We start from the raw sequence: 23,697 nt of genomic DNA on the forward strand, positions 1-23,697 counted from the left end.
TAAAATTAAATTAATAAGAAAAAATGCATTCCTGTCTTTGTCACTGAAATCATAGCAGCCAAATATAATATTTCTATAGTACAGTGCAAAATCTGATAAAATGTTAACAAGTATAAAATTATTGACATCTTTCCACAATTCACATGTATATTTACAGGACCGGAAATGAGAGCAAGTTTCAGGATGTGATTCGCAGAAGGAACAATTTACATCCATGTCACTCTTTAACTTTAGTAAGAAATGTTTCACTGGATAGAATCAGTGGATCAACTTAAATGACACCTCTTTCACCTTATTTGTTAGAAGCAACTTTTGTGGTAAGGACCAAACTTTCTTCCAGTCAATATCACTAACAAAATGTATATATATATATATATATAATAAGTCAATATCACTAACAAGATTAATATATATATATATAATAAGTCAATATCACTAACAAGATTAATATATATATATATAATAAGTCAATATCACTAACAAGATTAATATATATATATATAATAAGTCAATATCACTAACAAGATTAATATATATATATATAATAAGTCAATATCACTAACAAAATTACTCCAATAAAATGTTGCTGCCGGAGTAGAAACCACGCTGCCCTGAAACAAGGCCCTTATCCTGGAGTCCATACCTCTATTAACAGAAAAACAGACTTTAGAGAAATAGAGAGATTTCTAATTCACGTTTATTAGAAGAGTTACGTCAGTTGCCTAACGTCACATCCGCCCTCTAACTTTCCCGGAAGTAAACCAAAATAAAACAGCTGGGCAGGCGCGTCGCCTCGCTGCAGAAGCTCGAGCTGCTGAATAAAGCTTCACTTCTGCTTCTGCTGTGTTTTTATCTTCACTCGGCAGGATGTCTTTCTCCTCCTCGTTCGGTACGCAGCTCTCCGCCATCATGGAAGTGTTAGCGAAGGCTGCGGTGGCCGAGATAACGAAGCTGGTGGAGGACGGGTCGGTGGTGCTGCGGCTGGAGATGTGTCGCAAAGACAGCGAGATCCAGGAGCTCAAGAGAAGTTTGAAGATAATGGAGGTTGAACTCTGCAACGCTCAAGAAGCAGCAGCCAAGACCCGAGCTACGGAGGACAAACAGGAGCAGACTGCATCCGGGAATCAGGTCGACGGAAAAGGTGAGCAACACCTGACAGTTAGCTGCCACATCTGGTTCTGTGAGAGAACCATCACACCAGACTCCATTCAAAAACTATCAAATTAAGTTTTTGCATTCCTATAAACAACATTTTCTTGTTTGCTAGAGCATAACTTTAAGATCCTTAACATTTTTAATGATGTTCTCTTAAATTCGGCTGAAAGATTAATCACTCTACACTCTCAAATATTAGACTGTACAGTTTTCAGCACTGAATACCGTTATAGGCACACATTGTTTTTCCATTGTATCTATACATTGCCAAACCAAAAGTATTATATTTTGGATAATGATGTTAGATTACTTACTATAGATGATTAGGGCTGCATCAAAAACCCATCTATTTAGTCTGGCTTTTATGTAGTGTTTTATATTCATTTTATGGTTTTATTGTTTATACTTATTTTATTTAACATCAGAAACAGAAACTAACAGAAAATAGTGAAAAAAGTCCAAGATGATCTTAAATTGCTTGTTTTGTTTGAGCAACAGTCCAAAACGATGGAGAGAGGGAATGTTTCGGGAATCATCAAAATAGATGCCAATTAATTTTTAAGTTGATTCACTGATTGATTAATTGACAGATTCTTTCAGATCTACAAATTTACTAAATTTAGAAAAACTGGGTAAGCTTTCGGTTGATCAACTCAATCAATCAGCTCAATTGACTTATGATCTCAGCTCTAGATTTAAGGGGTATTAATGAGATTAAACTCACAATCAATTCTGAAATTGGAAAGTTTCTTGTAGCAAGTTGATGCAGTGAACATACTATATCGGGTTGATGAGGAACTCATCTGTAGTGTTCAGAAAAAGTCATGTTATTCTCCTCTGGTCTTCCAGTAAAGAGTGTAAGTAAATAGCCGTGGGCTTGTACTGTGCCAAAGAATAACGAACAAGGTTCATATCCAAATGTTGTGCAATTAAACTACCAGCCAAACCTCAAACGTTGGAAAACAATGTGGGAAACCTAATGGGAATATAGCTGCAAGCGGCGATTCTGGGTCAAGTCAACCCTTCAGTTCTGTCAGTTGCTGATGAAATTTAGCTATCTAGTTCACTCTGGGACAGTCAATGACTGTCCATTGTCCCTGTTAAATAAACAAATAGATAAAATAAATGATCCAAAATTAAAGCAAGCAGCAATAAGCAGGTTTCAGGCTTCACAAAGCTGAGCAAAGTTAAATTTGGTATAGCTTAAGTATTACGTGTATTTAGGACTAGTCAAGGGATTGGAAAATAGATTGAAATTCAGAAAACATAGAGAAACCGTAGTGTCATAATGAAGTTGTTAAAGGTACAGTGTGTAAGATTTGGTGCCATCTAGTGGTGTGGTTGCAGATTGCAACCAACTGAGTACCCCTCCGCTCGCTCCTCCCTTTCCAAGGCTGCGGAAACGTGAGTCGCCAAGTGCAAAACCGTGGTAACGCTGTTCGCCTCGCTCAGAGGCCTTCTTACCATAATAACACTACTTTAGGAGCAACGGAAGTTAGACGGCGGATGGCGGTACCACGGTTTTACACTCTGCGGCTCACGTTACTGCAGTGTAACAAGCGTATCAGAGAACTACGGTGGCCTTCAGGTAACGTAAAGACGCGAAAGCCTTCGCCTTTAGAGCCAGTGTTTGGTTTGTCCGTTCTGGGTTACTGTAGAGGTAGAGGTCACTCTTGAGGTAGTTCCAAATAATAAGGAAAACAACTTACGTTTGTGTTCAACTGTAGTTTTTTTTTTGCTTTTATAGATACACCAACGTTTCCACCTCAGCCGAGCATATAAACGTTTTTGCAATATTTAGATTTTTTTTATTTCATTTAAAGGTCCAGTGTGTAGGATCTGGCGGTATCTAGCAGTGAGGAGATTGCAACCAACTGACAAAGCCTCTCCCGTGTGCCAAGCGCGTTGGAGAGCTACGGTGGCCGACGAAATAACGCGAATGTCCCTCTCTAGAGCCAGTTGTTGTTAGAGTAGAGTGCTTAGAGTGTGTGTACGTCGGAAGTGAGTGGTGAAGCAAGAGAGAGAGAGTGGCGGCGACGGGAGCGAGTAACGTTATCGACACCGGGCCAAGCAGGAAAAGTTAACAGAGTTTGGTTTGTCCGTTCTGGGCTACTGTAGAAACATGGTGGTGCAACATGGCGGACTCCGTGGAGAGGACCCGCTCCCTATGAAGATATAAAGGGCTCATTCTAAGCTAACGAAAACAGGATTCTTAGTTTCAGGTGATTATACACTAAAGAAAACATACTTATTAATATTATATTCCATTTCTGAAAATAGATCCCCCTAATTGTTACACACTGGTCCTTTTAAGTTTTAGACATTTTTATACGCAAATTGAAAATGCGCACAAAACCAGGTGGATGGAAGCGCACCTGTTGTGTTCTTGCTTTGTTGACTCACATTTGAGGAGTGAAATTCACACCTGCAATTTTATTTCTGTCAATTTCAGATGAAAAAGAAGATCAGGGAACATGTGCCGTGTATCTGGAACCAAAGTCTTCTCATTCGCTGTGCGAGCCCGGACACGGAGCAGAGGAGAACCATGACGTGAGGCCGGCGGTGAAACACGAGCCTGCGGAGGAACTCGCCACCCAGGAAACAACAGACAACCCTGACATTTGCTTTGAGGCGGGAGAGCGAGATGACCTGATGTGGCCTCCTCCTGCTTGCAGAATGTTTGAGAAAAGCTCTGTTACAATGCAGCAGCAGCACGTACAGGTTTTCCCCCCTCACGCTGAGCAATATGCTGCTCATAGAAATACAGAAAGCTCCTATAACTCTTCATCAACCGCAGCAGAGGAAACTGCAGGTGATTCCTTAAGTGTGCCAATAAAAGTAGAGGTAGAGATTCAACCTATGTGCATGGGAAGCACCGCTTCAGAGTCTGCTCATAACGAACAGTTCCGACGTGCTCCACACCCTGCGGTCAGTCAGGATCAGTGCTTGCAGTCTGCTCCGCAACAGGCCGGGCCATCGCCAGCCCCGCCTCACGCACAGAGGTCCACAGCACCTACATTAGGGTCAAACATGGACGTTCACATCCTAAACAGAAACAACCTGAGAGCAAAAAGGCTAATGAATGTTTGGAAAGCGAATCAGAGACTGTTCATCTGCTCGATCTGCAACAGGGGTTTCCATCGCATGTCTCAGCTGGAGGAGCACAAGGCCTCCCACCAGCTCTTTAAACCTTTCAAGTGCCTCGAATGCGGGAAATCTTTCACCCAGAAGACCCGTCTGAAGACGCACCAAAGTGTGCACACGGGGGAGAGGCCGTACAGTTGCAAAATCTGCGGCAAGATGTTTTCGAGGCAGGACAACTGCCTGAGGCACGAGCGGTTCCACAGCGGGGTGAAGCCGTACAGCTGTGGACAGTGTGGTAAAAGCTTCACCGTGCTGGGTAACCTCAAAATACACCAGGAGATTCACCTGCAAGGTAGATAGCGCTCAGATACTGGCGCTCTGAGTGAGAGAATTTGCACAATGTACTTTGACAGTTTTTAATGCATTGAATGCAACCATAAAATGTCTACCTTGCATTTCAGGGCGCTAAGCAGGGATGCTGGCAATGTTCAAAACATGTTTGCGGAAAAATGTGATTGTTATATTTATGATTGCTCTTACCAGTGTACGGCATGTGCTGGAAATGAGGCCCAACCATACCCAAACACATAGTGTTATTTATGAAATTCATAATGGTGGTTTCAGCCTTGGATTCCTGTCGTGTCATTGGCTTCTTGTGGCAGTTTTTGAGGATCCTTTTTCCTCCTTTTAGATAGGTTCACAGCTGTGCAACACTTTCTCTTGCAACAAGCTGATTTGCTGGATCGGTGTCGTTGCCATTATTGACTTTATTAAGCAGGTTGGATATCTGCCAAGACATACATCCAAATTAAATACACTTATTGTGGCGGGGGCTGCCAACTCCGTTTTTTTTCTTGGTTCATACATAATAATGATTCCAATTAGTTCTGTGCAGTTTCACAAAAAGAGCACAGGAGAGCACTTATAGTTTTTCCAGTTTTATCATGTTGTTCTCAGAGGTATTTCAGTGCCTTGGAAATTTTCTGGTATCCGCTCCCCGATTGGTACTTTTTGTATTTCTCTTTTGTCTTCATGATGTTGGATCTTTCCAGATACAGACTGTGTATTAAACCAAGAGTTCCACCTTGATTACACACAAGTGATGTCCATTAAACTTATTATGTGGCCTCTGAAAACAGTCGGGTGCACCAGTGATGATTTAAATGTGTCATAGTAAAGGGAGTGAGGGTGTGTGTGTGCCTATGCAATAATTTATTGTGTTTTAATATTTGTACTTATTTAATATAATGTTTTTTTCTTGACATTAAAGTATGTTAATGTTCCTGATTGTTCTTTTTCCCATTTTGCAGTAAAGGTTCCAACTTTAATTTCATCTTTTGCTATATTTATACATATATGAAAAAAAATACTTAAGTATAAATATATGTATATAAGTATACATATTACATGCCTTTTTCCAAAATTTGTTATAAATGTATTTATTTTACATTGTTTATTTTATTGATTTGCTTTTTTCCTCATCTTTGTTTCGATTATGAACTTTCTATATTATGAGTTAATGTATATGGTTGAGTTGAATAATATTTTATTGGGAGAAAAGGGGACTTAAAAAAAAGTATTAAAAAAAATAAAATAAGTTAAAGCTTGTCAAATTACGTCCATTGTGTCTCGGTGTGTTCATACATGGTGTGTGAAACAGGCCAGCTCAAAATACTATTTTATATATATATTATTTGTTAAGGATGGCAAGAATGTCAAATTTCCCAAGGGAAACTGTAAAACTTAATAGTGTTATTGTGCTAAAATACATCTGGTTTGTTTGGTAAATTGTGCCTTTATTGACCCCCAGAGGGGAAATTCAGGTGTTGCAGCAAGACAGGGTCAGCAATAAGTACAGATGAATAGAGAAAAGTTAAAAACAGATAATTAAAGTTATATGAAATATTATAATAATAATAATAATAACTATACAAGAGCAATTAAACTAAAAATTACAAGGCAACTAATACTGCAAGCCAATCGACAAAGTGTCATGGAACTGTAGATTTTCAAACTATCCATATTCTGAGCACTTTTAGGACTTATCTCATCCATGTTGGCTGAAAAGTTGAACCTGACCGTTCATTGTTTACCTTTGAAACAGCAGCTGACAAAAAAAATCTCCATTTATTCAATTCACTTCCAAGTAAACTCCAACATTTTCAGTTTTTAAAAAAAAATTATTTGATATTTTACTTTAAATATTTTTAAAGTAAGGGCCACACATAAATTGTTTTCTGGTGTGTTTTCTACTTCTATTTGATTTATTTATTTATTTATCTATATATTTATTTATTTATTTTAATTTTATTTTATGCATTTATTTGACGATACATATAGACATTTTTACATTTAAATAAAATGCAAGCAATGTAATGTATATAGGACTTCTAGTCGTATCTATGTGCAGTTCCTGGTTAGGCTTCTAAGGGACAACACATAACACTTTAATACAAACATAGAGATAATCATTAAAACAAACAACCACTACAAACAGTAATTGAAAGAACAATGACTGAAAACAACAGTTATTGTATAGGTTACTGCTGATTGGATTATTTTCTGTATGTTTAAAACTGGTGCAAAGCCTGTATGATGCTGTTTTTGAAATGTTTGCTGGTTACAGTTTTTCTCAGTCGCTTTGGTTCATTTTTTGAAACAGTCTTAACTTTCTCTAAACTGTAATCGTCACATCTGTTTGACATCACAACTCTATTGCATGTCTGCAAAATGTCGTAACTCGCCCAAACACTTCATTCATGCTTCAAAACCCAGTTATTGTGTCAGTAAATTGACCAATGCCACCAAAATGAAAAGTTGTTTTGTAATTGTGTGAGCCGTACTGGTCAAAATGTTTTGATATTTCTTCACCAGTCAACCCTTGGAAATGTTTCTTATATTTATTTTTCTACTTTTTTTGTTGACACTGACTGTTTACTGTACTATACCAGAATGTCAGTTCTGTCTAGCTGCAGGCTGTTGTGTGTCGCACAAAGCTTTTTAGATTACTGTACACACAGAAACAGGATATGCACATTTGCATGTATACAAGTAAATGTATTAGTGTAGCAATGTGTTACATGTATTGTAAACGGTAAATTCACATTTAATCTTTGATATGAAGTCATATACAGTGAACAGAAAATTTGCCACAAAATGACATCCATGCCAAAAATAAGTAAAGCAAAAAAACAACAAACTGTATCTCCTCACAGTACGTAACACCGTGTCATAGATATTTATGGAATATACATGTATGTCTGACAGATTTTGATAATTGAATGGATCCTTTTGTATGTGATGGCTCAAAGGATGAAATAATGTTTAGAAGTTGTGAAGAGTATTCAGACAATTTCACCGAGAATCAACTCATCAGTTTTGATCAGCAAGACGTGCAAGTGGTTATTGTACTTACTCTTTTGCACATGTGCAAAAACAAGTGCAATTTGCTTGAATGAATGAGAAATTCAAATCTGTTGTGAACGACAAATTAATTGTTCAGAGATTTGAACTTATTGTAAAAACAATTATTGTTTGTTATTATTAATTATTGTCTTATTGTTATTAAAAAGCAATTCTCATTCAAGAATTGAGCCAAAGTGAATGAGAAAAACTGTAACCAACAAACATTTCAAAAACAGCATCATACAGGCTTTGCACCAGTTTTAAACATACAGGAAATAATCCAATCAGCATCAAATCAACATTTGGGATGGCAAGAATAATCAATATAAAAATAAATCATTATATTATGGAAAATGGGTCGACAAATGGGTATCGTATTAGTTAAACACATTCTTAATGCTGATGGGCAGATGAAGTTACTAATTAATTCCTTTCCAATTTTAGATTACCAGTTACTCCAAAAGAGTTTGCAGTGGTGTTTAATGCTCTGCCGAGGAGTGTGTTACAACTTCTTAGAGGCTCAGTAAGGGAGATTTCGATGATCGATACATTTAATAATGGTATATTCTTTGGAGAAGTCGACATTACCATTTTCAATTTACCGTTATTCTATCCAGTAGTGACGTATTTGAAAATAAAATTGACCTTATGAACCCGGTCACATCATGGGGCCAGGTTTATAGGGTCAGCTGATTGTGTAGAAGTGGCCCACATCTATCAAATCAGCTGCTTCATTTTTTTATGTTTCTTATGAGCAAATACAGGTAAAGGTTTTTATATATGTTTAATTATTAAAAATAATCTGCCCCATCTTGGGCCCTTGCAAACATGGGGCCCCTAGGCTGCAGCCTTGGCCAGCCTGTGCATTAATCCAGTCCGGTGTATACCGGAATATGTTGGGTGGATGTTGAACATTATTTAAGAAAGAAAACGGGGTAAACAATTCAATTTCAGGGAAAAATACATTTGTATGTGATTTGAAGGTAATGAGAAGAAAAATATATTATGTTCTTTGTACATTAATTCCATTTTTGGGGAAAATTTCACATTCACAAGAAGAGATGAGCGGACCCCAAACCTAATTATGAACATTTTTTTTTATCAAGAACTGAGACGATATGGCACCACAATAAAAAAGAATAAGAAGGCAATCAGAACTAACTATGCGTTTGACAAATTTCTTATGGACCGATGAGAATCTATTGTGATTTTGTATCTCTTTTTCTCTTTATAGATGTATTTTTTTATTGTATTTTATTAAATCTTTTTTATTTTTATTTTTTTTTACCTTTTTAACATATTTGTATGTATATATTGTTATTGTACTTATATTTTCTCAAATTAAAATAAATAAATAAATAAAAAAACAACCTCGGAAGTGCCTCGGCAATCTGCGCTGCGCCTCTCCGCCCGTGTTTACGGTATTTATGTCATCACTTCCGCAAAGCGAGAACTTGTGTTTATTCTTTGTACCAATTAGCTGCTGCAGCTAGCTTAAAGCGGTCCACATTAAAACCAACACCGAGCTAACGAAGTAGCCGCAGTTTGGACCCAGTCAGCGGCTCCAGCTATGGCCTGTCTCGGTTAGCTTTAGGGGCGAGGAAGTTACACACACTGTAACGTTCACGCTTCTCTGTCACTTTGTTTGGTTTGTTTTTAACAATGCTGAGCAGCAGCGTCGCTCTGCGGGCTCAGATTAGCTCCATCATCGATGTCTTGTCCAAAGCAGCCGTGGCAGAAATCGCCAAAGTTGTGGAGGACGGCATGGTGGTGCTGCGGCTGGAGATGTGTCAGCGAGAAAACGAGATCAAGAAGCTGAAGAGCAACATCGAGGTTCTGCACAACGAGCTGAGATCACTGCAGGACAGCGAGACCCTGCGACCAGACCACCAGGGGAGAGATGGTGAGATGTGGACCTGACACACAGACAGACATAAACACACACTTTATCTCTCTTACGTTGCACTTTAGTGTCACACTGATGAGGACACATGAGGACAGATGGAATAACACAAGTCTCTGCTTTCTGGACACCCGTCTGACCTTGTGTTGGCCTTTGAGGACCTCCACATCTCTGCTATAGGCTCGGTCTGTCTGTCTGCATGGGGGTTGACCATAATAAGTTCATTGTACCTGCACACTGAAATCACCTGCTCACATTTATGAACACTGCTGCAAAGGTGGGTAAATGCCAGCAGTATTGTGACAGTCACCTCTACACATGACAGCTCCAAGGAGGATGCCTTTTCATCTAAGAGAGATGAGAGATAATCCTTTATTAGTCCCACAGAGGGGACATTATCAGTCTTATAGCAGCAAAGGGTACAAACATCCCATGCCAAAAGAGGCATCAGTAAAAAAACAAGATATAAATAAGTTAACAATAAAGATATCATAAATAAGTAAACAGTAAAAAAAAAACTAAATATATGCATCTCCCTCAATGTACTTACACATAAATATAAATAACAGCTATAGGAACAAGGACAAGAAGGCTGAACAATAAAGTAAATAATAGACAGGACTGTGGTGGGTGGTGAGATGGACAGACAGACATAAAACACACGTTATCTACCTGTCTTAACGTGAGGTTGCACCATAGTATCACACTGATGAGGACACATGAGGACAGATGGAATTACACAAATCTCTGCTTCGTGGACACCCATCTGACCTTGTGTTGGCCTTTGAGGACCTCCACATCTCTGCTATAGGCTCTGTCTGTCTGTCTGTCTGTCTGTCTGTCTGTCTGCATGGGGGTTGACCAAAATAAGTTCATTGTACCTGCACACTAAAATAACCTGCTCACATTTATGAACACTGCTGCAAAGGTGGGTAAATGCCAGCAGTATTGTGACAGCTCCAAGGAGGATGCCTTTTCATCTAAGAGAGATGAGAGATAATCCTTTATTAGTCCCACAGCAAAGGGGACATTTTCAGTATTACAGCAGCAAAGGGGACAAACATTCCATGCCAATAGAGGCATCAGTAAAAAAATCCCAAATAAACAAGATATGAATAAGTAAACAATAAAGATGTAATAAATAAGTAAACAGTAAAAAAAACCTCCCTCAATGTACTTACACATAAATATAAATAACAGCTAGGAGCAAGGACAAGAAGGCTGGACATTAAATGTAAAGAATAGACAGGACTGTTATGTACACAAGTATGGGAAAAATAGGTGTATATATTGCTATTAGGGCTGTCTATCGATTAAAATAGTGAATCGCTATTAATCAGACATTTTTTATCTGTTTAAAATGTACCTTAAAGGGAGATTTGTCAAGTAGGTACACGTGGGTACCCATAGAACCCATTTTCATTCACATATCTTGAGGTTGGAGGTCAAGGAACCCCTTTGAAAATGGCCATGCCAGTTTTTCCTCGCCAAAATTTAGCTTAAGTTTGGAGCGTTATTTAACCTCCTTCATGACAAGCTAGTATGACATGGATGCCAATGGATTCTTTAGGTGTTCTAGTTTCATATGATACCAGTATCTTCACTCTAGCTTTAAAACTGAGCCAACTACAACCTAAAATTAGAGAGTTGCGTTAATGTGTTTAAGAAATTAGTAGCGTTAAAATGAATTTGCGTTAACACGTTATTGAAATGTTGATATTGCACAGGATATGGATATTGCACAGTGGTATACATCTGCATCGACAAAGAGGAACAGCAATCATTTGTTAAAACTAATAAAGAAATGAGGGATATATCCACATTACATGAAACCCCCATGAAAGGGGTCGGTCATAGTGATGAACCTAAGGTTAACATTAAGTTTAATTATGGCACCACATCACAATTTTTATACCTCCAACGGATCTGTAATTTTATTCCATCCATGTAGGCAACGTGCACAGCAACATTTATATATGAGCGCACTATACAAGAAAGCTGCCATCCCTATGAAAACATCTGAGTTTAAATCATAAACCCAACCAACCTGCCACCAATCTTGTTCTGCAGCAATAAACTTTTATGATAAACTAATTCTGCAAGAAGGCAACATGTACGAGCCAATCAGAGACAGTAGGGCGGGTCTTTGCGGAATGCAGATGAGGAATAAAATCAATCAAACTACTGTAAATAACAGGCTGCACGACTGCCAATGGCTGTGAAAGAGGTAACAAAGAACGTATATTGCTAAGAAGTGAAAGTCAATTGTTCGTTCCAGTCAGCGCCCAGAGCAGAGCTACGCCTCCTCCATTTAGGACTGAAAGCGACTACCGGGCGCCAGTTAAACATCTGCCTATAAAGTGCCGTACAAAAGTAAAAACTAAATAGTTTCTATTCTATTGTCATAATTTTAATGTTTCCACAAAAATAATAAATATTATAAATATGTGTACAATTATAACTATTTACTTACTTATTTATTTATTCAACTTTTTTGCTTCCCAGAGGAGCATAAAGTGACCGATGGACATAAATGGAAGTTAGAAATATCCAGCACACAGATTTTGAGAACAATCTCAAACTTTTTCATGTCAAGGACCTCCAAAATAAATGTCCAATAGACCAAAGACCATGGACGTATAAGAGGTTGTGTCCTGTGCTTTTGCCCTGTGTGTTAGTAAATAGACTAGAACTACATTAAATTGTGTTTATCTCATGCTACTAGCACTACTAGCTACTGGCGGATAGCCGGTTGTTTGGGAACAGAGACGTTAATACATCCACCACGGAACAGGCTTACAGCATACAGCTCATGGGTGAATTATAAGAAATTAAAAGTGATGAATTACAGCCAATATATCCGTTATTACAGCCGCATACAGCTAGCAGGAAGCTGGCTGCACGCTCATATGTCATATGAGCGTGCAGGGCGGTGCAATCCCGTGGGTCTGATGAGCGTTCATTATGCCGAGGAAAATAACTCTGGATTTGGCTATTAGTGAATTTTACAACTTTTCTTAAGACATAATGATTTATGTGTTCGTGCTGGGAAGTTGATTTACGTTAGAATTTGAGCTACGTAATACACATGATGTACAACTTCATCATTGTCTTTCCACAGACAGTCAGAGTGACGTTGGTGATGAGAGGACCTCGCTTGAAAAGAGGCCCGTCGATAAGGACCAGAACAGCCGGTCCAGACCTGAGATGCAGGTGAAATGTGAACCTGTGGAAGAAGGAACTCAAGAGGCCCGAGGACAACGTGACCAGCTGGGAGAACAACCGACCGCGTTTGAAAGGGACAGTGCGCAGTGGAGACCAACAACGCAACCTCAGACAGGACGCATCAACTCAGATTATTTAAATATAGGGCAGAACTCCTTGTCGTGTCTCCCCGAATCTCGTCTGGACACGGGACTGGCCGCGCCCTGCGGCAGCTCCGCCGGGTTTCAGCACAGCCCGTTCAGCCGCGGGCTGCTGGGGTACGGTCAGTATCGCAACTCGTACAACCAGGTGCGGAGGAGGACAGTGAAGAGGTTGATGTTTAAGAAAGGCTACATCTGTCCGTACTGCGGTAAATATTTTGAGCGTGCCGGCCACCTGGAGAGACATAAGAGGATTCACACCGGTGAGAAACCGTACCGCTGCGAGATATGTGGGAGACGGTTCAATCAGAAATGCAGCCTGAAGGAGCACACAAAGATTCACAGAAGATGTAAGTAAAATACTTCATTGTCTAAGCAAACGTTGCAGGGAAAATCAATAATCCTTTTGTCAACAACTACTTTTCGAGTTGCCCTTGAGCAAAGCATGTTGTCGTCTGAAGCTCTTTGCCAGGAAGGAGTGAAACACTTTTTTTAAAGTTTCAGTTAGATTAGATCTACATGCAAAGCAGGGTGTTGCCCCAAAAGAGGCATGCAAGGCTATATTCTGTTGATTCGAAGAAATTCTTTCATGTTTTCCTGCTCAGGGAGGCCACGACCTTTGGCTGGTGGGGATTTAGTGTCTTGCTCAAGGTCTCTTCAGCAGGGCAGGATTAGGGAGGCTCACAGGGTCATAGGGGTTCAAATGCCTGAGATCACTGGCTCTCTGCCAGCATACAGTATTTATATTCAACTGGACGATTGTATACATTTCTTTTTCCTAAAGTTAGTACAGTATAAAGACTTCCCTGGGACCTTGAATAATGTTTAAAATATTTGTCAATGTCCATAGAAAAAATTAATGTGGAGAAGCAATAAATGCATAATATGAACGTCCTCCAAATCTCCCTGACTCATCGCTAGTTGTATTTCTTGGTGTGTTATTTTTGTCCCCTGTCCTGGAGTCTCGGTTCAATTCACAGTTGGAAGTCTCTGTGTGTCTGTGACATTCCTCGGTGTCACGGCAAGCAGAGAAAAACTATGAGGTTTAGGCGAGACGAGAGTTAAAGGGGGGGATGGTGACTTAAAAAGTGCCCCGCTGACAGCTGTGTTGGCCTGGCTGGCTCATAAGAGGGCCGGCCTTTTATATCCTCTCTGCTGCCCGGGGCAACACTCATTGGATATTAATTACTGGGGTCACATCTCAGTTCAGGTTCATGCCAATGTTACTGTAAGGCAGTTTTTAAGTGGCAGCCAGCAGCGTTACCGTTATCCATCCATATTCATCTGTGATGTCAAATCCGAAATGCTTTCACACATTTCCCCTCAGACTGATTTTTTTTATTCAGCATGGCTCGCTAGTTTCGTACATTTTGCGAACTTTAATAGCTGGATTTGCTGATGGCAATAGTGCTTACAATAGACATGACCTGTTGCTCTTAAAGACAGTGAATTTGAATTTTGACAGATAATACAGATGGAATATTACAATTTTTTAGAGCGTTGTAGTACATATATACGCATACATAGATACATGTATACTGTATTGATTATTTGACAGAAGTGTTATAATTGGTTTGGGTAAGGTTTTGGGAAGACTGGGGCGTTAACAGATGGACTGAATGGTTTGGGAATAAATCATAGACCGTATGTATATACAGTTAGAAGTGGATGTAGTGGCCGTGACATCCCCCATGGGTTTGTGGACTGCCGTTTTGAAGCCTCGAGTGTCGCATTTTTAGGCGACCAAAATGTCACAATTAACTTTCATGAACTGAAAACACACTGTGAAAGGGTTAAAGTTCTAAGACGAAAACATGGACAACTCCCAAACCTGGCAACGCCGTGGTAGCGACCTGTCAATCATAAGTTAGCCACGCCCTGAAGAATACCCTGCTTTATGGTCTATTTGATTTTAAATGGAACCATAATTTACTAAATGAACATCAGGCTGTATTGAAGAAGACTTGAAACTAGCGATTGAGATCATAAACTCATGTTTAAAATGTTTCATCATCACTCCTCTTCATCCCCTATGGGACATAAGGCTTCAATGAGCTCTCTCCATTGCATTCTGTCCTTGGCAGCATGTTGGGCCTCTCCCCATGACAGCTTCATCTTGTCCAGCTCCTGTATGACAGTTCTGTGCCAGGTGGAATTTTACAATGTTTACTGAGGTAACAAATCAAGTGAAAATTAGGGTCATTTTCTCATACACTTCTATACAATCAGACCTCTTTTTGCAACCGGAGGAGTCGCCCCCTGCTGGCTATTAGAAAGAATACAAGTATAAGGCACTTCAGCATTGGCTTCACTTTTCAGAACTGGAGGTTGCCCACTGGAATAAATGCATAAACTGGTGTAAACTAAAAGGCTATGAGGAAATTGTTATTTGGATGTCAGGAGTGTTGTTTGTGTGAATAATGTTTAATATGGATAGCAACCTTTGCATGACCTACATACTGTTTATGGCCACACCACATGTTAAAAAGTTTAAGGGTTAATGGTAAAAGTGCATATGATGACATCTTTCTGCTTAAACAGGTATTCAGCCCAGACCACTTGAGCTCAAAGTGGGGGAACAGAAGCATGTTCCCGAGGTGACTCCATGTACCGATGCTCTTCGCCCTGAGGAAGAGGGCCAGGTGAAAGCTGAGGATGTCCTACCTAGGAATGAGGACATTCTCACAACGCCTGTACACGTCAAATCTGAGCCTGCAGAGGAGAATATAGCACCGCCGCTGTTTCACGGAGGAAACGAGCAGGCGAGGGAAGGAGGAGACGACCGCAGTGAGAACTTCCCAACATTTGAGAGGGACAGCCAGCAGTGGATGTCCAGACTACAAGGACAAAACAACACAGACATCAGCAGTACAGAGTATCTCGGTAGCTCGGCGCAGAGCTTGGCGTCCTTCCCGGGGATAGCTCAGTTAATGCCGCCCCCGGTCGAGGCGTCTTGTAGCACATTCTCCTTTCCAGGGAAACCATATGGGGAACTCAAAAACAGCATGATCTCCCAAACGCCTTATGGATCCTCAGACACACTTATGATGTCGAGTGAAGGAGGCTTGCACGGTATGGCGCTGAATCACCACCACCAGAGTGTAAGCAAGTCTTTCCAGGTGATCAAACCAAAGAAATGCTTCGGCTGCTCGTACTGTGGCAAGGTCTTTGAGCGCGCCGGCCACCTGGAAAGACATTTACGAATTCATACCGGGGAGAAGCCGTACGGCTGCCATATCTGCGGGAGGTGCTTCAATCAGAAGAGTAGCCTCAAGGGCCACATGAAGACGCACAGAAATGGTAAGAGACAAGCGGTTCCATTCCCAGATACAATACTGAATACGGCTGCAACTAACGGTTATTTTTAATATTAATAATGTCTATTATTTTCTTGATTCATTTATCAATCGTTTGATCAATAACGGTGCCTCTCAACCTTTTTTTTGTGTCGAGGACCCCTAAATTGGTAAATACATTATTTCACGGACCCCATTTGATACGATTTTGCTTCAGGGACCTCCATCTGAACAGAGTTTGGTTGTTAGATACAGACGTAGGCAAAATCGTTGGTACCCTTCCGTTAAAGAAAGAAAAACCCACAATGGTCACTGAAATAACTTGAAACTGACAAAAGTAATAATAAATAAAAATTCACTGAAAATTAACTAATGAAAATCAGATATTGTTTTTGAATTATGGTTCAGCAGAATCATTTAAAAAAACAAACTAATGAAACTGGCCAGGACAAAAATGATGGTACCCTTAACTTAATATTTTGTTGCACAACCTTTTGAGGCAATCACTGCAATCAAGTGATTTCTGTAACTCTCAATGAGACTTCTGCACCTGTCGACAGGTATGTTGGCCCACTCCTCGTGAGCAAACTGCTCCAGCTGTCTCAGGTTTGAAGGGTGCCTTCTCCAGACTGCATGTTTCAGCTCCTTCCACAGATGTTCAATAGGATTTAGATCAGGGCTCATAGAAGGCCACTTCAGAATAGTCCAATGTTTTGTTCTTAGCCATTCTTGGGTGTTTTTAGCTGTGTATTGGGTCATTATCCTGTTTGAGGACCCATGACCTGCAACTGAGACCAAGCTTTCTGACACTGGGCAGCACATTTCGCTCCAGAATGCCTTGATAGTCTTGAGATTTCATTGCACCCTGCACAGATTCAAGACACCCTGTGCCAGATGCAACAAAGCAGCCCCATAACATAACCGAGCCTCCTCCATGTTTCACATTAGGTACAGTGTTCTTTTCTTTGGATGCTTCATTTTTGCGTCTGTGAACATAGAGCTGATGTGACTTCTCGCTTTTTTATGATTTGGTGTCCTCCTCGGTTGTCTTCCATTAAGTCCACTTTGGCTCAAACAGTGACGGATGGTGCGATCTGACACTGATGTACCTTGACCTTGGAGTTCACCTCTAATCTCTTTGGAAGTTGTTCTGGGCTCTTTGGTTACCATTCGTATTATCCGTCTCTTCAATATGTCATCAATTTTCCTCTTGTGGCCACGTCCAGGGAGGTAGGCTACAGTCCCATGGACCTTAAACTTCTGAATAATATGTGCAGCTGTAGTCACAGGAACATCAAGCTGCTTGGAGATGGTCTTATAGCCTTTACCTTTAACATGAAGGTCTATAATGTTCTTTCTGATCTCCTGAGACAACTCTCTCCTTAGCTTTCTGTGGTCCATGTTCAGTGTGGTACACACCATGATACCAAACAGCACAGTGACTACTTTTCACCCTTTAAATAGGCAGACTGACTGATTACAAGTTTGAAGATACCTGTGATGCTAATTACAGGACACACCTTAGTTTAACATGTCCCTATGGTCACATTATTTTACATCTTTTCTAGGGGTACCATCATTTTTGTCCTGGCCAGTTTCATTAGTTTGTTTTTTAAAATGATTCTGTTGAACCATAATTCAAAAACAATGTCTGATTTTCATTAGTTCATTTTCAGTAAATTTTTATTTATTATTACTTTTGTCAGTTTCAAGTTATTTCAGTGACCATTGTGGGTTTTTCTCTCTTTAACGGAACGTTACCAACAACTTTGCCTACGTCTGTATGTAGTTGTCAACTGCAGTTGGGGAGATAACCGTGGAGGAAGTGAAACCTCAGAATAGTCTGTACTCTTATGGCCTCTTATGATCTCACTTCTATAGAGAATTAAATAGTGAAAATACACTATTCTCCATTTTTCTGTGGACCCCCTGTAACTCTCTCAAGGACCAGTGGGGGGCCGCGGCCCCCTGGTTGAGAACCACTGATCTATAAAATGTCAGACAATGGTAAAAGAATGCCATCTTCAATGTGCTTGTTTTGTCCAACCAACAGTCCAAAACGCTAAATGTTTAGTTTATTATCATTGAAGACCAAGAAAACCAGCAATTAGTCACATTTAAGAAGCTGTAGCCAGTCTTTTTTTGAAGCATTTTTGCTTTAAAAAAGAGTTTTATACATGATTAATCAGTAACCAAAACATTGATTACAAACAAATTCTTGAAGAAAACTTTTTCTGTTTTCAAAAATCTGAGAAAAGTCTTGATGAATTGAAGTAATTGGGACGCTGTGAGTCCGTGCATCCTCCCATTTATTTCAATTCATCAAGACTTTTCTCAGTTTTTCTGTTCTTCGTTCACCGTGGAGGTAAAAAAGTTTCCTTCAAGAATTCAAGGTAATGGGGTGAGTAATTGATATTCAAATGGTCATTTTGTGGGTGTAAAAAAGTATTCCTTTAACAATATAATTAAACCAATATATAATTGTAAAATATCCTATTTTAACTCCACCGGCTACTAGATCCATATCTTGCACAAAAGCACCACAGCCGTAAAAGAAAAGTTCCTCATTAACGCTATTTACTCATTTATTTCTCTCGCCTGTTCTTTTTTGTTTTCTGAATAGGGGAGAACACGGACGTGCTGGAGGCACATCACTTGATGTTTACAATGCCTGACAGTCAACCGTTGAAGAACCTGGCAGAACACAAGACCGGACTGGCAGCTTTAGAGGAACAGCTACTGGGCACCTCGTACAGCGAGGCAGTCGGTGAGCAAACAGTGATGGTGAAGCTGGAGCCAAGAGGGGAGGGTTTTCACACTCTAAGTCAGGCGGGGACTGACAACGGCACAGACCAAAGTCAGCTGTGGACACCTGGGACAGAGAAGAGCGGTGATACTGAGGAAACTGTCTGTGTACTTTTACATGACGTCAAGTATCACCTCAGTCCTGCTGCCGGAGCAGCCAATGAGCAGCAGGGATACACATCGCCAATAAGAGATCTGCCTTTTCTAGATGACAAAGACAAGGAAGAAATGATGCACAGTGACGAGTATTCAATGTTGGGAATGCAACCGAGAAGCTCCGATATGACTCTCGTACCTGAGCTGCAGGATCAACATGTTGCACCAGAGCTGGCGGTGAATGAGTTCACAGCAGTGAGCGACAGGACTCACGAGGGAGGCGTGTTTGAATTTAATATGACTGCCTCAGGCAACCATGTGGACAACTGTGGCGGGGAGGACGCCGCCGCCAGGCAAAATTGCTTTATATGCTCAACTTGCGGGCAAAGCTTTGATAGTTTCAGTTCATTTCAGAGGCACCAGTGTCAAAATATCCCAGAGCAATCCTTCAGCTGTGAGATATGTGGTAAGGTCTTTAATCAGATGAGCATCCTGAAATTGCACCTTAAACTGCACGTAGAATAAATTTGCAATGTACACAACACGGTAAAACACTCCCACACGATTCTCCACATTCTCATTTTCTCACGGTCGACAAATCATCATGAGATCTAAATAAATACTTGACAATGTCCCAAAACTTTCAAAAGCTAAAGCAGCAGAACAAAAATACTTTAGTTTTTTTATTTGCAGTACTGATTAAGTACAATCTTTTTTTTGCAGTAAGGACAAAAATGTCCTTTAAACTTCCGTCACACTTCAAGTACTTTGCCCAAAATGTTTTCCTTTTACTTGACCTACTCCATCTCCTCATTTATAGAAGACTTTTTAAAGTTGATTGAGCATTGTTGGCGTGGACACGGTTGCTCCTCGCTTGCTTGAAGCCAGCCAGATCTGGGCTCTGGAGTGGCTTTAATAACGACTTAATCACTACACGGAGAAACCAAACAATGTCGAGTGTTTTCAAGTGGCAATTGAAGCTGTCACATTTTCTTTTACTCAGACCGATCACTAGTTTCATTTTGCTTACTTTTTTTTAGTGATACTTGTCTTTGTTTTGTGAATGATAATGGCCAAATAACATTAAATAAATGTTGATCACTGCACTTATGAAATACAAGGTTTTTTCAAGTGCAAGTAAATGTAAACCAGTCCAAGTCATTTTGATCGATGCCAAAAGTATGGTATGTCTTCTAGGCCTGCAACTAATGATTGTTTTCATTAGCTATTAATCTGCTGATTATTTTCTAGATTAATCGATTAATCGTTTGGTCTACAAAATGTCAAGGTGATGTCTGTAATTGTCTTGTTGTCAGTCCAAAACCCAAAGATATTCATTTTAATTTGATATATAAAAGAGAAAAGCAGGACATTTTCTTATTTGAGAGGCTGAAAACAGCATTTTCTGCCATTTTTACATGAAAAATTACTTGAGTGTTTAATCAAAATATTTGGCGATTCTTTTTCTGTTGATCGACTAATTGATTAGTCAACTAATTTTTGCAGCTCTAATGTCAACACTATGACTGTAACTCGACCTGTTTCAGTCCAACTAAACTACCCTCACCCTCATCCAGAATCACACTGTTCCTTTAATGACATTTATTCTAAAATGTTACCTTTTTAAATGGCAAGTAATAAGAAATTAATTTTGCACTGTAACTGAATTTCCTGATTGGAAACTAATCAACATGCTATTTATACGTCAGTGTATTTTTTGTTCTTTAGTGAGAGGTATGTAGGGTTGGATGATGATACACTTTTTGGCTAAACATTTGTAGAGTTTGGCTGAATTAAAGCGAGTTAGAGTATTACAGTAAGTTCATGGATTTCGGCATGTCCACTAAAGATCTAGCACAGGTTTATTCACGATTCAGATTTTTACTGCCAATTAAGAAAAATGTGAAATCAATCAGTTTCATCAAACATCGATAAGACAGTCCCCCATTGTTGACCGTACTGTACTAAGATAATCTAGTATAATTTATCTGAAAATATGAATTATGCCCAGTTTTATCTCTTCATTTTAAGTTGAACCGAAAAGATCCTATCTATCCTCATACAATGTACTGTTTACCTCAAATTACTATTGCCTTTAAAGCTGCATGTAAATATGTCTTGATACTGTTGGCTCAATATTCTGTCGGTTTAGTCTTTCAAAAACCAAAATTAATGTAAATGTTAGGCCAGGATTTCAAACATACAGACCTCCCACTAATGACAACATGGTAAAGTGGGTTTCTTGGAGAAGGTAAGGGATAATGTACAGCGAGCCGGTCATTATTGCGAAATGAACCCTGACAGGGTTAGCAGGTATTCATTTCGCAATTATGACCCGCTCTCTGTACATTATCCAGCTTATTACACGGCTAATTACTAAAGAGATAAATAATCTCACACAAAATATTGATTAAAAAATGATTTTATTGCTTCTGCTAAAAAATAAATAAAAAAATAGTCCGTTCGCTGTGTAAGGAGTGTATCAGAACTGCGTCCATAGCAACGGTCTGTTATACAGAAATAACATACCGTAGAATGCCGTAATTGACCAATCAGAATTGAGTATTCAACAAAGCTGCGTGATAAGCGGGATAATGTACAGCGAGCCGGTCATGGTTGTGAAATAAACCCCAACAGGGCGATACACGACCACCTCCACTGTACAATATCCCACTTATTACATGACTACTTACTTAAGAAATCAATAATTTGACACAAAAACGGTCCACCAGAGTCCGACAAAACTCAGAACTGCGTCCATAGCCACGGCTCTGTTATACATAGCAACGATCTGTTATACATAGCAACGGTCTGTTTTACATGGCAACGGTCTGTTATACATAGCAACGGTCTGTTATACATAGCAACGGTCTGTTATACATGGCAACGGTCTGTTATACATAGCAACGGTCTGCTATAAAGATATAACAGACCGCAGAACGCTGTCATTGACCAATCAGAATAGAGTATTCAACAAAGCCGTATAATAAGTTAATGCTAAATCATTTTCAGGAAACTTTTGCATTATGTGTAACTAAAGAAACATGAAATACCTCAGTGATACACAGGGTCTCTCCATAGTCATCAAGCATTTGGAAAAGTCATGCAATTTGAAACTTCTCTTTTGTTATGTTTTTACCTTTTGACTGATGTTTATTTGGGGGGAGATATTTTTTACAAAGTATGCCCTGAGTTAATGACATTGTCTATCCGATAGAAATTACACACATGGAAAATTCATATAAAAAGCCATTAGCCAACTGGTTGAGTAAGTTGTTGGTTCTGGTGCAGTTTGCATGTTTGCAGGTGGCTGGACCTGAAGAGGTCATTAAAATGGTTTGACAACACAACACTCCAGCTGAGCCCACAGAAAGGACTTCTGTCTAGGACACAAAACCCTTTACAGTGAAGTGTGAAGTTACTCTACATTTTTCACATGGGAATGAAATCCCTAACTCCGCCACTGTAGTGTTATATTTTCTTTTTTTTAATTTAAAGAGTGTTCACTGATCAATAATTGTCAATCTGACACCCAATTGTAGCATGATTCACGATAGTTTATCACCTTATACAGGATGTTAGATTACGTTTGAAAAGATGAATATAATGAGAAAATCAGGTTTTCTTTGTTTAGATTTTTGTATTTTCAAATAAATTAAAAACTAAATTAATCAAAATTGTGGAGTCTGGCACTCTGGTTATTTTCATATTGATCAGTGTGAATAAATGATTTTTGAATGTGAAATCTTTCCTGCACTAATTCATCCTCTTCGTTCCCTGTTTGTTACTTATCGCACCTTGCCTCCTTGTCTTCCAGGATTCCCTCATTCATGGAAAAGATGTAAAATGTGAGCTTCTCTAAACAGAATCAGCTTTATTGGCCAGGTATGAGTACACATGCCAGGAATTTGACTATTTTTTTGTTTCTCTCAGTTTACATACACAGAAATGGAAATACAGCTAAAAACAAGGTAACACAAGATCAAGAGTAAACATAAAAATGTAGCTATTACGTACATACCAGTATGGAAAGAAGAGGACCCAATAAGGACCCTTAATGCAGTGATTCTCAAAGTGGATATTCATTTATTTGACAGGGACAATACATGTAGACATTGTTACACTTAATTAAAGTGCAACTAATGCAATGTATATAAGACTTCTAGCCGTAGCTAATTTGCAGACCTTGTCCCGGTTTAGGCTTTTTCGAAAAAATAAAAATACATAATATCACATCATACATAAAATCTCACTATACAACATCGTACATTACAATCAATTTACATATGATTGTTCCCAATCAAAAATCTGTGATCACAGGTTTGGTTTAGTTTCAGCCAGTGGTGCAGCTTTTTATTAAAGGGGGGATCCCTGGTATATCCTGGTATATCCTGGTATATGAGGCAATCCCCGGTATAGTCTTTATTTAAAGGTCCCATATCATGCTCATGTTCAGGTTCATACTTGTATTTTGTGTTTCTAATAGGACATGTTTACCTGGTTTAATGTTCAAAAAATACATTATTTTCCTCGTACTGTCTGCCTGAATATACCTGTGTTTACCTCTGTCTGAAACGCTCCGTTTTAG

The 23,697-nt window shown here is 39.3% G+C and overlaps 2 protein-coding genes across 2 annotated transcripts; both read left to right on the forward strand.

Annotated features, from left to right (window-relative positions):
• The first annotated feature begins 734 nt into the window (after positions 1-734).
• Positions 735-5,854, forward strand: LOC141777645 (uncharacterized). The gene is made up of 2 exons (XM_074652099.1): positions 735-1,141; positions 3,608-5,854. The coding sequence occupies exons 1-2, from the start codon at positions 868-870 to the stop codon at positions 4,597-4,599; spliced, it is 1,266 nt and encodes a 421-aa protein (XP_074508200.1). The 5' UTR covers positions 735-867; the 3' UTR covers positions 4,600-5,854.
• Positions 5,855-9,078: 3,224 nt separating this feature from the next.
• On the forward strand, positions 9,079-23,644 carry LOC141777640 (uncharacterized). Its single transcript, XM_074652092.1, has 4 exons — positions 9,079-9,547; positions 12,669-13,262; positions 15,454-16,212; positions 18,832-23,644. The coding sequence occupies exons 1-4, from the start codon at positions 9,307-9,309 to the stop codon at positions 19,632-19,634; spliced, it is 2,397 nt and encodes a 798-aa protein (XP_074508193.1). The 5' UTR covers positions 9,079-9,306; the 3' UTR covers positions 19,635-23,644.
• Positions 23,645-23,697: the final 53 nt, after the last annotated feature.

This window comes from Sebastes fasciatus, chromosome 11 (assembly GCF_043250625.1).
Source record: "Sebastes fasciatus isolate fSebFas1 chromosome 11, fSebFas1.pri, whole genome shotgun sequence".
Taxonomy (NCBI): domain Eukaryota; kingdom Metazoa; phylum Chordata; class Actinopteri; order Perciformes; family Sebastidae; genus Sebastes; species Sebastes fasciatus.